Source organism: Hemiscyllium ocellatum, chromosome 8 (assembly GCF_020745735.1).
Source record: "Hemiscyllium ocellatum isolate sHemOce1 chromosome 8, sHemOce1.pat.X.cur, whole genome shotgun sequence".
NCBI lineage: Eukaryota > Metazoa > Chordata > Chondrichthyes > Orectolobiformes > Hemiscylliidae > Hemiscyllium > Hemiscyllium ocellatum.
Window position 1 is genome coordinate 105,265,365 of NC_083408.1, and position 14,937 is coordinate 105,280,301.

The following is a 14,937-nucleotide window of genomic DNA, read 5'->3' on the forward strand; positions in this document are numbered from 1 at the left end:
GAGGCGCTGTCATTGATTACTAATTGTTACATTGTGACCAATACATTTATTTTCTATCAAAATAACTGACTGCATATTATCCAAGCATGGCATCGGGAATTGGTGTGAGGCTGTAACAGATCAGGTTCTGCAAAATGCACACAAAGAATGAAGTTGCCTTTCTTCACTCCCCCAGTCAATATGTTTTAACTTACACCACTGCACTAGTACGATAGTTCCATTTGTAGTATTGGATATTTAGACCAGATGTGCTGTACAAGCCAGCTGTCCCATCTGGAGTTGTGCCTGCTGCATGTGCTGTACTTGTGGCTTATGTAGGTCACTCCACCATTAATGTTACAGCAGAAATAAAAGCACAATCAGGAAACCCTGTAGGACGTCACCTGGAAAAGCATTAGCCCATCGCATGTGTGAAAGAAACACAAATACTGCCTCCAATTTCTGTCAAAGTCATTTGCTATTAACACAGTTGGTAGCATTAGGCAGTGCTGGCAAGATTTTGTGCTGGTGGTGTGTGATAAGGATGAAAGCAATTCTCAGCGCTTTTCATTTCTTTGGTGACTTCCTGTAGCTTTTTCTTTAAGCATGATATTATTTGAGGCATTTTTAATTCTGTCGAATGTTGAGATTGTGACGATCATCCTATATTTTTCTGTTCCTTCCTCCCTCACCCTCAAGAACCCCGAGAACCCTTTTTTGTGATGGTCAGTATATCACAGAATTACAAAATGTACTGGGGCAGAAGGAGGTATTCAACCCACTATGTCTGCATGGACTCTTCAAATCAGCATTGTGACTGTTTGCAAATTTCCTGCTTTTTCTCCACACTCACATACATTATTTCTATCCCAATAATCCACCAGAAACCTCTTGAATGCCTTAAATGAAGTTGCTTCCATCACATTTCCAGACAGTACATTCCTGACTTCAACTTTTTACTGTGTGATAAAGCTTTTTTTTTATGTCAGATTTTCTCCCTTTTTCAGATCTCTTTAAATCAGTGCCCTCTGGTTTTTGATTATTTTGTGACTGGGAACAGTTTCTCCCTATCTATTCCATCAAGCCTGCTCGGAACCTTTCAAACTTTTCCTTCTGGCCTTCTTTTCTCCAAGGAGAACAATCCCCACTTCTTCAATCTATCCTCATAACTGAAATTTCTCATCCCTGCAGCCATGCTTGCGAATCATGTCTGTCCTCTGTTCATGCATTCACTATAAAATGGCATGCGGAATTGTATAGACTGTAGACTAATTTCTCGAAGTGACAATTCCTCATGAAGTGACTGCTGACTTAACATGAGTGTGTTTTACACAAAGGCAAATTGACTTTTGGAACAAGCTTCAAGAATGGGTGATACCCTATTAGAGAAGGTTTTAAACTGCTAAGACTGGTCTGTCAGGAAGGGGGCAAATTTGAGATTAGTCTATACGATATTTTATGCACCACAGCAATAGCCGTGTCATCTCTGTCAGCAGTGGGGCAGAACACTAAGATTATAAGAGCACTATCACTTCCAAGGTTTGCTTGCAACAACTCGCATTCATGTAGTGCCTTCAGATTTTTTCATAGGAGTATTAAAAAACAAAAATTGAGACTGAGGAGGTATTAGGATAGGTGACCAAACATTTGGTCAAAGCTATGCTTTAAGGCATAACTCAAAGTAGGGAAGAAAGGCCAAGAGACCTTTGGAAGGTACAGAAACTTATGGAAGTTGGTGGTATAAATATTTCAGAGACAGAAGGCTAGAGGGGGCTTTCTATGACAGTTGTTACATGGCATTGGTCTGTCAGAAGAAGAGAATTTTGTTGAGAGGAAAGAATTTTTCCTGTTCTGAAAAAAAAATTCAAAAAAATTAAGAAGGCCAGAATTCTTAGAAGAATGAGCAACCAACAAAAACTGCTTGTATTTTCACAGATTCCTCAGCTGTTTGCCAGGTTTGAAGAAACCCCATTGGGTGCAGCATCGTGGGCCCAAGTTCACAAGGCAGTATTACACGATGGAAGGACAGTGGCAGTCAAAGTCCAGCACCCGAAGGTGCGCAGTCAATGTGCCAACGATGTCATTTTGATGGAGGTAAATGGAACATTTTATTAAAACCATTAGCGGCAACTGCAATGACATTTGGAGTGATCCACAATCTGTAACTTCAAGAATAACACATACCCAAATATGTCTTGCTTCTCATTTCCTTGAACTGTGATCTTTTGTGCATTGCCAACTTTAAATGTTTTATGATTGATTTAAATACCCACTGAGAAAGATGAGTCAACTGTTGGTAACAAAAGAAGATGAAGATTACATGAAGTTAAAAGGAATGACTTATAAGGATGCCAAAAAAATGGAAGACTGAAAATTGGCAGCAATTTAGTATCAGAAAACGATGGGCAAGAAACTGACTCAGAAAGGACAAGAAGAATATAAATACATGCCAGTGAGGAATGAAAGCATCAATGAAGATGGTTTTGGTTAGATTAGATTAGATTAGATTACTTACAGTGTCGAAACAGGCCCTTCGACCCAACAAGTCCACACCAACCCTCCGAAGAGCAATCCACCCAGACCCATTCCCCAGCATTTACCCCTTCTCATAACACTACGGGCAATTTAGCGTGGCCAATTTACCTAACCAGCACATCTTTGGACTGTGGGAGGAAACTGGAGCACCTGGAGGAAACCCACGCAGATACGGGAAAAATGTGCAAACTCCACACAGGCGGGAATTGAACCTGGGTCTCTGGAGCTGTGAGGCAGCAGTGCTAACCATTGTGCCACCGTTCCGCCCACATGGTGTTGGAGGTCTGTCATCTCAGCTCCAAAGCATCTCTGTAGGAGTTCCTTAGGGTAATGTCCAAGAACCAGCCATCTTCAGCTGCTTCATCAATGACCTACCATCTATCATAAGGTCAGAATTAGCGATGTTCGCTGCTGATTGCACAATGTTCAGCACCATTCATGACTCAAATACTGAAGTAGTTCATGTTCAAGACTGGACAATATCAGGCTTGGGCTGACAAGTTGCAAGCAATGTTTGCTGCACACAATTGCCAGCTAATGGCCATCTCCAATAAAGAACCTAACTGTCACCCCTTAATTTTCAAAAACAATGCCATCAATGAATACCCCCCCACAATCGACATGCTGGGTTAACATTGTCCAGAAACTGAACTGGATTAGCCTTATAAATACAGTGGCTATAGGAGCAGGTCAGAGGCTAGGAATCCTGCAAAGACTAACTCACCTCTTGACTCCCCAAGGCCCTATTTACAAGGTGCAATTCAGAAGCATGATGGAATACTTTCCCAGGTTATAGTTCAACAGGTTTGCTTCCAATTAAACCTGTTGGACTATAAACTGGTGTTGTGTGATTTTTAACTTTGTACACCCCAGTCCAACACCGGCATCTCCAAATCAGGAATACTTCCTAGTAGCCTTGCTAAGTGCCAATAATATTTAAGAAGCTTGACACCATTCAGTACAAACAGGCCACTTGATTGGGACAGTGTCCAGAAACATTCATTCTCTCCACCAACAAAATTCAGTAACGGCAGTGTGCATCATCTATAAGATGTACAGCAGAAATTCATGAAGTCTCCCAGCCAACATCTTTCAAACCCACACCCATTCTCATTCAGAAGCGGATGCATGGAAACACCATCACCCTCCAAATTTCTCGCCATCCTAACTTGGAAATGTATTAATATTCCTTCACTGGGTTTAAATCCTGGAACTCCCTCCTCAACATGGGTCTACCTATACCCAATGGGCTGCAGAAGTTCAGGAAATCAGATCTCATTTCCTAGTGAGGATGGTGTGTGACCTACCATGGTATTTGCAGTTGGTGGTATGCTGAAGCACTGGATTCTTTCTTATAGCAGGACAAGTATGTTTGAACTTACTGCTTACTGTCAAAGGCGTATTGATGAGTTGCTGTAATGTATCATGTGATCAGGTAGTAAGTGTGTAAGGTGGTGGATAAGGTGAGTTTTGACTTTGAATTTGATACATCTGGCGGTTGTGTTGAGATTTAAATCCATGAATCAGAACAGTAGCCTAGGCGTCTGGAATTGGTGGCCCAGTAACATGACCACTGGGTCACCATCTTCCCCTAAGGTACATTTACCTGTGAGATGGTCAGAATGAAGTCTTAAAGGACATTATATGAATGCAAATTATCTCATAAAACCGTGTGTGATGATGGGATTTGCTGGATAACTTCAATCTCGATTCATTGATGTTTTCATACGTTTCTTCCCTTTTCCTTGAAAATTTGAGAGGAGGAGAACTGGCACATCCGAAAATAATGTTTCCATTTTATTGGGAGACCCAAATAATCAATGGCAGTACAAGAACATGAGAACAGATGTCGGCCATTCACCCCCTCAGCCTGTTCTTTCAATTTGACAAGGGTTGAATTATAACTTGACTTTATCTACCTGCTTTGAATTGCAGCCTTTGCCCTCTCAAAAATCCAGCCATGTTAGTTTTGAAAATTTCAATTCACTCCCAGCCTCAACATCTTATTGAAGAGGAAACTTAACATCAATACATTTCTCAAGTTAGATTCAGATGACCAAGGTCATTCCAGAATCCAGTTGGGAACATAGGAACAAGAGTAGGCCATTCAGTTTCTCAAGCTTGCTTTCCCAGTCAATAAGATCTTGGCTGATTTGTGGCCTAAGTCCACATATTTGCCTTGGACCCATATCCCTTGATACCCTTGCTTAATAAAAGTTTGCCTATATCAGACTTAAATATAACATCATCGACCACTGTTTGAGGAAGGAAGTTCCAAACCTTCACTACTCTTTGTGTGTAGACGCACTTTCTAACCTACGTATTGAATGGCATCGCCCTAATACATAGGCTATGTCCCCTGGTTCCCTGAAGCTTCAACCAATAGAAATAGTTTGTCTTGGTTGAATGGTAGGTAAATAAAGTTAAAATGGTTCAATGTTACAGTGGCAAACTGTGAAATTGACCCAACGAATGGACTTAATTCCTGATGAAGGGCTTATGCCCGAAACATTGATTCTCCTGCTCCTCGGATGCTGCCTGACCTGCTGTGCTCTTCCAGCACCACACTCTTGACTCTGGTCTCTAGCATCTGCAGTCCTCACTTTCTCTCAACGGATGAATTGTCAGTTTGAGACGAGAGAAGAAGATTAGAGGAAAGTTGTAAAGTTTGTCAGTGGAAATTTATAGAAAGTGAGTAGCCTCAAGTACCTGGGATCACTGAAGGTGGAGGATGGAAGCATGAAAATGGAAATGACGTGACAGATTAGCTCTGGTTGAAGTAATTAGAAAATATGTGGTGGAGTACTGTCAAGGGCCACAGGGGTAGGGTCATCCCAAAAATTAAAGATTTTAATAAGTACACAAAATTCCCTAATTCACCTGACTTTCATCCAACCAGACACAATGACCAGTGCACCGTGGTTGGTCTTGCAGAGGCGTTACCTTGATATTTGCAGAGTTGGCTTCAAGAAGGAGGGTAGCATTTTCTCTGGTAATTCTGTTGGTTGGAATCACATTGTGGTGACATTTCTTTTACATCCAAATCTCTGATGCACAATCCACAGAAGCCTTGTGATGTACTGAGTCAAGTACTTTGATCAGGTTGAGGAACATACTGAACAGTTCCCAATCATGTTCTTGACAATTTTCTTGGATTTGCCTGTCAATGAACACTACTTCAGAGACGCCTCTGGAAGGACTAAAGCTAATCTGACTGTCTTTCCGAGGAATTCCTTAGCCACAGGAGGTGGGTGATCAAGGAAAATGTGCGTGTGTCAGGACTTTCCCTGTTATAGACCATAGGGAAGCTTCCACTGCATAACTTCTCTTTTCATGAAGATACTTACTATGGTCACATTCTTGATGTTAGTTTATTTACCTCCTAAATGTGCATGTGGAATGTAGGTGTGAACAAAAGCCCATTATCCTTGAAGGCTTCAGCTGGAATGCTTTCGGGACTGCGGGTTATGTTATTTTTCATCTATTTGATTGTTTGTTGCAGCTGTTTCATTGATGGTGGTTTATACTTATTGATTCTACCACAGGGTAGTGAGGGAGAGCTTGGGGAGTATTTGCTGCCACTGTTGACCCACAGTTGAGGAGTTGTCGCAAGTGTTCTTTCCAAGATTGATGGATGTCCTGTGAGTGACCCCCAAGTAGAATGGGAGAAGCTGAAAGAAGACGTTGCAGTGTCACCCTATACATATCTATGAGCTCTTTCCAGGCTAGTTTCACAATTTGAATATAGCCGGTGTGAATTTAATGAGTGAGTGGACTTAATGAAGTTCAAGCAGAAAAAGACATATTTCTGCATCAGTAATTAAATTGGTTTTATGCTTCACTGTTTCTTTGGGCTGTTGTTAAAACTGTCTCTCTTGTGAGTTATATTAAGGATAGAATCATGCTTTCAGTTAAAAATGAATTTTTCAGTTTGGTTTATCCTGCCTAGACAATAGACAATAGACAATAGGTGCAGGAGTAGGCCATTCTGCCCTTCGAGCCTGCACCACCATTCAATATGATCATGGCTGATCATCATTAATCAATATCCTGTTCCTGCCTTATCTCCATAACCCTAGAAACAACGTAATTTTAAGATAAGGAACAGGGCATTTAGCAAGAATGCACCTGGAGGCTTTGAAGTGTCTTGAGCTCACTGCCTAAAAGGGCGGTAGGGACAAGGATCCTCAAGACATTTAAAAACCCTTTAGATGAACACTTGGATTGTTATAGTTTATGAGGCTACAGCTGAGTGCTGGGAAATAGGGTTCAAATAGATTGATGTTTGATGACTGTCACAAACATGATGGGCCGAAGGGCATTTTCAGTGCGGCAAAAGCCAAATTCTGTAATCGCTACAGGCCATTTGACCCATCAGGTCCATGCTGTCCCTCTGAAGACATCCCACCCAGCCCCTGTAACCATGCATTTCCCACGGCTAATCTGCCTCGCCTGCATCCCATGGCAATTTAGCATGGCCAATCCACTTATGCTGCACATCTTTGCACTGTGGGAGGAAACCAGAGCACCGGGAGGAAACCCACGCAGACCTGGGGAAAATGTGCAAACTCCACACAGGCAGTCACCTGAGGGTGAAATCGAACCCCAGGTCCCTGGCATTGTGAGTCTGCAGTGCACATCACTGTGCCACCCTAGTTCCACTCTTCTGTTTGGAGGATTTAGAAGCAAAAAGCCCTGATGTTGCTCTGCAGGTAATAGCAGAGGATGGAACTGTACACTTAACAGAAACTGGTGGGTTTTTGTTTTAAAAACATAAATAAGTAAGAAGAAAGCTGATCTAGAGGTTACAGACATTCAGCCTGGTTAAACAAAGAACTCAGTTCTATACCTTGAGAGAGAGAGAGAAAAAGTGAGCTGAAGAGAATGGTTGGGGTTAAGCAGCATTCTGAAGTGAGCAGTCTAACTCTGGAATGGAAGTCAAGGGGGTGTGAACGTATGTTTGGTATCACAGCATTTGATTACTTGGAGCAGGGTGCATTTTGATGTAGATATAAAGCAAACCTGAGCTGTGACCTCTGCAGCCAAGCTCAGAATATTAAGGAACAAATTTCTAGAACTGAGTGAATGCTACCATAAAAAAAAAGCTGGGTTAAGTCTGTTGAATTCAGTTTTAAGATAGCAGCCTATTGTTTAGCATTATTATTTTTCTTGTTTAGTGTGCCTATCTAGTCATTATTACTTTTCTATGTTTTATTTAAGTTTTCACTATAAAGATTATTTTGGTGTTTCAATTTATTTTCTTATCCTTGGTCTCTTCACACATTTTTAATCAAAAAAAAAATTTCTTCCACACAAACTTCAAAAGATTCTGGTCTATCAAGCCAGATCTGAACAAATATCCAGCTTCACCAGCATTCTCATAACTGAGATCATTACAGGATATGAAAATGTGGAGGAAATGCTGAAGAAGAAACTTGACCCATGGGAATTATGAAGTAATTGTGATCTGAGGACAGTGGGGAAGATAAAACCAGTTGTAAAAATCAGATTTACTCAGTAAGAGAACAAAATCCTCTTAGATGCACACTGCTGGTTGAAGTGATGGGTTAGAAAATGGAGCTCTGTCATGAGAACATTGAAAAGCATGATGTGAATAAATCCCACTTGGCACATTAAGTTCTCCTCATCATAGATCATTGCAATTTGCCTTGCATACTTCAGAATACATACTTGTTATCCTAAGAGTGCTCGGATAATGGAGAAGTGAAGGTGAATGCTTTCTGCAGCTTTCTTTCTTTATGCTTTCTATATGTTGAACTTTGTTCAGTGTGGTTCAGCCATAGTCAACGCTGGGTAAAAGGGATTATGGCAGGGGTTTCATTACCAGAAAAAATGCAGCTCTAATGTGGCGCAGAGCAAAATATTCCAGATGCTGGAAATACTCCATAGAGACAGCAGCATCTGTGAAGAGAGGAAGAGAGTTCTGGTTTCAGGTTGGTGACCTTTCCTTCGGTTTTCTAAGGATAGGTCACAGGCATGAAATGTTAATGCTCTTGCTGGCTCCAGGGTACTGTCAGACCTGATGACGAGTTCCACTGTTTTCTGTCCTTTTTTCCAATGTTTGGGGATTATCAGAAGCAAATAAATTATATTAGGCCTGAATGTGATTCCTGTATGTTGCTAATTTCTGTGGGTTGTCTGTCTTCTCGTGTAGATAATTGCCTGAGAGCATCTAGTATGATTAGATCATAAAAGCCTAACAGCACCAATTGGAAAGCCAAATTGAATTCACAGTTATTGAACTGTGTCCTTGGACAGCAACAGTCAAGATAATTGGGATTTAATACTGGCTACTCTGATTTAATTAATATATTGTTAGAAGCTTAATTACTTACCCTTGATCTCTGTTAAATAAAGAGTTGTATTTTGTTACGCAAGTAGTTTGCTACATCTTATTTATTCAAAATCATGTACAAAATGCTTACTACTATCATCCTTGATTAAATTGACCCTTTGCACCTTACTGCAGGTGATAGAAGTTACTAAGGGAAATCACACAATTTGAATATGTTGGGAATTTGGATGGAATTTCTTTCCACATTAATTTGGTATGTTTATGTAATGATTTTGTTACTCAACTAGTTCTCTGGGGTACCTCAGTTCCGAAGTGCCTTCACCCTTGCCAGCTGTGCCTTCAACTCTCCAGGCATTAGGCATCAAAATTCCTTCCCTCGGCACCTCCAACTCCCTCCTCCTTAACACCTACCTCCTTGATCAAGCTTTCAGTAACAGATTTTATTTGATGGCTCTCCTCTGAAACACTGTGGATATGTAAGCTTGGTAAAGGTGCTTTATAAATGGATAATGTTGTTGGCAACAACAAAACAAATAAACTCACTGGTCCATTAAAGCCATTGGCCTTTCCATGAAGGAAGCATGCTATCCATAAGCAATCTGCCTCATGTGACTCCTGCCCCACATCAATATGATTGACTCTTAACTGCCCTTTGAAGTGGCTTAGCAATTACAATTTATTGCAATTTTCTAAATGCACCTAGAGCAGACAATAATTGTCATTAATTACTAATGTCACACATATCTCAAATTATTTTTTGAAATATGTGAGAGATGTTCACTATGTTGGTGTAGCACTGGGGGAGGCCGGTTATTTCACTCACGTTATTGTTAACCCAAGGTTAAACAAAAGGTTGAACTCTATTCTTTAATGAATAGTTGGTTCAGTTCAAATTGAGTCCTCTGGCTTCTGGAAGGCTATGGGGAAGGAACAGGGGAGTAAGACTTATTGGTGACCACTGTAAAAGGGCCAGCACAAACATGATGGGCTGAATGAGCTCCTTCTGTGCCACATGATTCTATAAAATAAATAGGATCATTAATAAAGAGATTACACAATAGGCTAAAACTAGTCAGTGAGAATTTTCATTCCAGCGATCAGTGAACTGTCTGGGAATGAGAAGCTAAAGGCTGGACTATGACAGGGTGGTGAATCCAGAGCACTGACTGCCTTGGTTGAATGGAGGACCTTAACTGGATTTTATACCTGTCTTGCAGCTAACAGACTGCCTATGGACTTCCTGTCCCTTAATGAAAAGAATAGGATCCTCCCCTCTGTATGCATGGTTGGCCAGCCCTCAGCTCCAGCAGTGGCACTGGGAGTTGAGGCCGCTGCTGGAACTGCAACCAGCTCATGGAGCAGAAAGGTTAATGGGATCGGCGTCAGGCAGTTTCCAGCCTCAGGGCTGAGGGGATACACTGGGAAGGCCCTTAGGTATCACAGTTGCCCTACTTATAGGAGAACAGCCCTGCAAATGGCCCACCATTGGCAGAATGTTCTGGAGGCTGGCAGAAGTGGTACACTCCACCCTATACTCCATCCTAATTTTCAGCAAAAGCCACTAACCCCACCATCACCCCACTTCCTGCTCTAGAACCCACAAGGTCCAACACTAATTGTTCAATCTGATAAATAATTATCCATATAAGTTTATCAGTTTGATAGTTAGTTGTATTTTGTTGATTCTAACTTTTCTCTAAAACAATATGTACACTTTCAAACCATTTGCATGTAGTATTAAAAATCTCCCAATGTATTTACCTAATTATCTAACTTGCATCGTTAATATTTGATATTTGATTAGCTGAAGACTATTAGCTTGGCTCAGTAGTAATATTTGCATTTCTGGTGGCAATTGGTTTGCATCCCAGTCAGGACTCCGATACATAAATTGAGTTGACATTTCCCTGGGCACCAGGGTGATGGGTTCTGTTGTCTTTCAATGAGCCATTAAGCTTCACTTAGATGGACTCAAAAGACATCTCAGCAATTTTCTTTTTGGCAAAACGATGCGCCAACCAATGCCCAAAACATTGAGTGGTCATTAGTTCTATTGCCATCTTTGGGTGTGTCTACAAATGGTCTTCACCATTCACCAAGAAAACAGCAAATGTGATTGATTGGCCATGCACTATGGGTATTTAGATACATCTATTTATGTAAATGTAAGTCTCTGAAATGTTCTGTTTAAATAATTTTGCAGATACATTCATGCAACACAGATCTTATGTATCAACAATCTTGAATTTGACAAGAATAATATTCATTTATTATCTGCCTTTCAAGTATCAAACAATTCCCCTGTTGGTGTTTTTGGAAAAGCTGCCTCCCATCCCACATAACTAGAAAAAAACTCTTTATAATCTCAGACATAATCCTCTACTGGTTTTGATTTATCTTAGTTTGTCTGCCAATTAACAATGAATATCCTATTTGTCCTCCTCCAGTGTCATAAGCTCATTGACTAATAATAGATCTCTAACAATAGGAGATCAATCAGTAGATAGAACGCTATTTGTTGAACATTGCTGTAAAATGAAATAATGTTGTTATGTGACAATGTAATGTCATTGCCACTTGAGCAGAGTCATCTTCCTTTCTGACCACACTGATCCACTGCCTGAGATTACCAGTATCATTGAGCACTTCTGTAAAGGCTTTAACACATCTTTAAAAAGCTGCTAAAAGCAGTTCACGAGGTGCCGATTTAATAAAAAAAAATGTCCAGCCAAAGATGAATATATTTGGAGGGGCGACTGGAGCCTTGGAAGGTCTGAAAGGAGAATAGGGCAATGGAGAGGCAGAGTGGTTCATAATGGAGTTCACTGTCATGACAACTTCATGGCACAGCCACAAGTGGTGAGGTTTCAGTGTTGCAACTTTGTGAATTAGGAGCAGAGACAGCCCACAGCCCCTTGAGTCTGTTCCTTACTTCTAGAAGATGATGGCTGCACTGGTTTCTTCACATTCCTGCTTACCCTGATAACCTGGTACATTGGAACGTTTGAACAGCTGTGTGCTGGCAAAGGTTGCAAAACCCTTCACAGCCAGTGAAGTACTGTTGAAGTGTACCCGATGCTTTACTCTATGAATCACAGCAACAAATTTGCACATTGCAAGCTTCCAAAAGCAGCAATGAAATAACTTACTGACAATCTGTGTCAATGACTGCTGTTTGAAGGACACACTTGGTGGTATTTTGTGGGTGATGCTGGCAAGGCTGGCATTCATTACTTATCCTTAATTACCATTGAGTAGATGATGGTGAGCTGCTGCCTTGAACCACTGCAGTCTGTATGGTTTAGTGCAACCACAGTGCTAATGGGAGGGAGTTCCAGTATTATGAGCCAGTGACAGCAGTATAGTTTCAAGACGTATGTGAGTGGCTTGCAGTGAAACTTGCATATTCATAGGTATCTGCTGTCCTTGTCTATCTAGGTAATAGAGGACACTAGTTTGGAAGCTGCTATTGAAGGACCTTTGGTGAATTGTAGTGCATTTTATCAATGAGACACACTGCTGCTACTGTGTGCTAGTGATAGAGGAAGTGAATGTTGAATGTGCTTGATGGGGTGTCAGTCAGATGGTCTACTTCATTTTGAATGGAGTGTCTTTAAGTGTCACTGGTGTTGTACTCATTCAGGCAAATGGAGTGTATTCTATTACACCTCTGACTTGTGCTGTGTAGATGGTAGACAGACTCTGGAACATCAGGAGGTCATTTACTCACCACAAAATTCTAAGGGTTGGATCTCCAGTTGTAACGATTGTGTATTTATATGGCTGGTCTCGTTTTTTCACAATGATCCCTTGCTGGATGTTGATGGAAGGAGAATTCAATGATGATAATGCCATTGAATGTCAATGGGAGAGAGTTAAATTCGCTCTTATTAGTGATGGTCATTGCCTGGCACTTTTTTGGGAGAGAATCCCACTCTGACCCTCTTGATTTTGTTGTAACTTTGGAAACTTGATGGAAAGAGTAGAATTAAGGAGCATGAATGAACTGCAGCAAAAGCCACAACACTCTCCTTTGTGCCAGGAGTGATTCCAGCTAGTAGCTGCTGATCCCTATTGATGTAACTTTTACTGCGCTTTCTTGATTCTCCTTAATTTCCATCAAGTTTCCACCAAGGTTACAATGAAATCAAGAAGGTCAAGGTGGGATTCTGTTTGGAGGGTCGGTGTGGACTTGATGGGCCGAATGGCCTGCTTCCACACTGTAGGGATTCTATGATTCTATGAAGAGCACAATGACCATGGCAGAACACAAATTAAGCATTCGTTACCAGATCATTGCTTAATGCTGCTTGTTAACACGATCAACAAAATCTCCCTAACACTTTGCTGATGATTGAGAGTAGATTAATCTGGCCATGATTGGCCAGATGAGCTTTATGGCCACGACATATCTGCACATTTTCCACAGCGGCAAGTCAATGCCAGTGTTGAAGCTGTACTGGAACAGCTTGCCTGAAGCATGGCTACGTCTGGAGTACAGAGCTGTTGTCAGGGACCATAGCCTTTGTATTCTCTAGTGCATTCAGCCAATTCCTCATATCAGGCAGAGTAAATTGGATTGTCAGGGAAGTGTTCAATGAACTAGTGCACAATCAAGAAGACAAAGGCTTGTTGCCATCAACTCAGGAACTTCTGTCTTTTTATGTGGATGTATAATATACCGTATACCTATTTTGTTATCTCCAATGTTTTTGCCAATACTTATTCCTCACCAGCATTGTAAGCAGACAGATTGCTGCAATTATATTATTACTGTCTGTGGGAGTTAACTATATGCAAATTGGCCAACCTTCCTTTAACAGTGACTATACTTTAAAAGTAGTTCCTTAACTATAACTTGCTTTGAGCCATCCAGAGGCTATCAATTAAATTAATATTACATATTGTGCTAAGGGACGTGAGTGCAGTTCCTGCAGTACTGTTAGTGCACTGTGTGAACAGGACTGGGCAGCAATTAGCACATCTCAAGCTTATCAGCAGAAATTGGGTAATGGGAGGAGTCCTTTCCTTTCATGATGCAGTCAATACAGGAAAACAAAAGACCTTTGAAACTCTCTGCAGCGAATGGGAGGACATGATTAATGGTACCTGGGTGGTTATCTGGGGCACATTTTATTTGTCCACTCTGACAAGTCTGGTAAATGCCGTTCATCATTCATTAACTCACTGTAATTGGGAGCAGGAAGGTGACACATTGCCGGGCCCACTGCCAATACTCTGTTCCTGAGCTACTTGCTAAATGATGGGCACGGGTTACACCTCTGATTTCCAGTGGCCGAGATACCCAAGCTCTGCTCTGCTGTCTGCAAAATTTTGTATCTAAATGGAGAGCGTAGTGATGCTGAAATTGTTCTCCTTGGAGCTGATAATTGTGATGTTCAAAATTCTGAGGCGTTTTTTAACAGAGCAAACAAGAAAGAGCTGTTGTAGTGGCAGGTGGGTTGTTCCAGAGGATCCAGCATTAAAGTACAGTAATTAGCTAAAAGGTAAGATTCAGAGGTGGAATGAGGGGCCTTTTTTTAATGCAGCGAATTGTGGCCTGGATTGTCTGAGAGTGTAGTGGTAGCAAATTCAATTATGAGAGGAATTTAATATGTTTGCAAAGAAAACAAAGCTTGCAGGGTACATCTTTGGTTTAGCACAAAGGTCAGTTTCCACTTTTCTTGGCTTGACACTTCCTTTGTTCTTCCACCCCCCCCCCCCCTTCTCCCCCGAACAACCCAGCTCTTCTTTCTTATATTAATCATTAAGGAAAGTGTTATGACATACCTCTGGAGCACGTGGGATTGAACCTGGGCCTTCTGGCCCAGAAGGACGGACAATGCCAATGTGCCACAAGAGCCCTGCACTTCAATAAAATATCCAGGGAGCACCACCTCAATCAACTCTGGAACAATGCTGATTTATTCTTTTTTATTCACTGGTGGGCCATGAGCGTTGCTGACTGGGCTAGCATTCATTTCCCATCCTAGCTGCCCTTAGGAATGTGGAGGTGAAATGCCACTTGACCCACAATGCCATTAGAAAGGGAGTTCCAGGATTTTTGCCCACCAACACTGAAGGAATGGCGATATATTTCCAAGTCA

The 14,937-nt window shown here is 41.3% G+C and overlaps 1 protein-coding gene across 1 annotated transcript in view; it reads left to right on the forward strand.

Moving 5' to 3' along the window:
• adck1 (aarF domain containing kinase 1) overlaps positions 1-14,937 on the forward strand; it is a 581,459-nt gene that overhangs the window by 302,201 nt on the left and 264,321 nt on the right. The window contains exon 5 of the mRNA XM_060828581.1: positions 1,915-2,073. Coding sequence (XP_060684564.1) covers positions 1,915-2,073 — 159 coding nt within the window. The remainder of the gene's footprint in view (positions 1-1,914; positions 2,074-14,937) is intronic.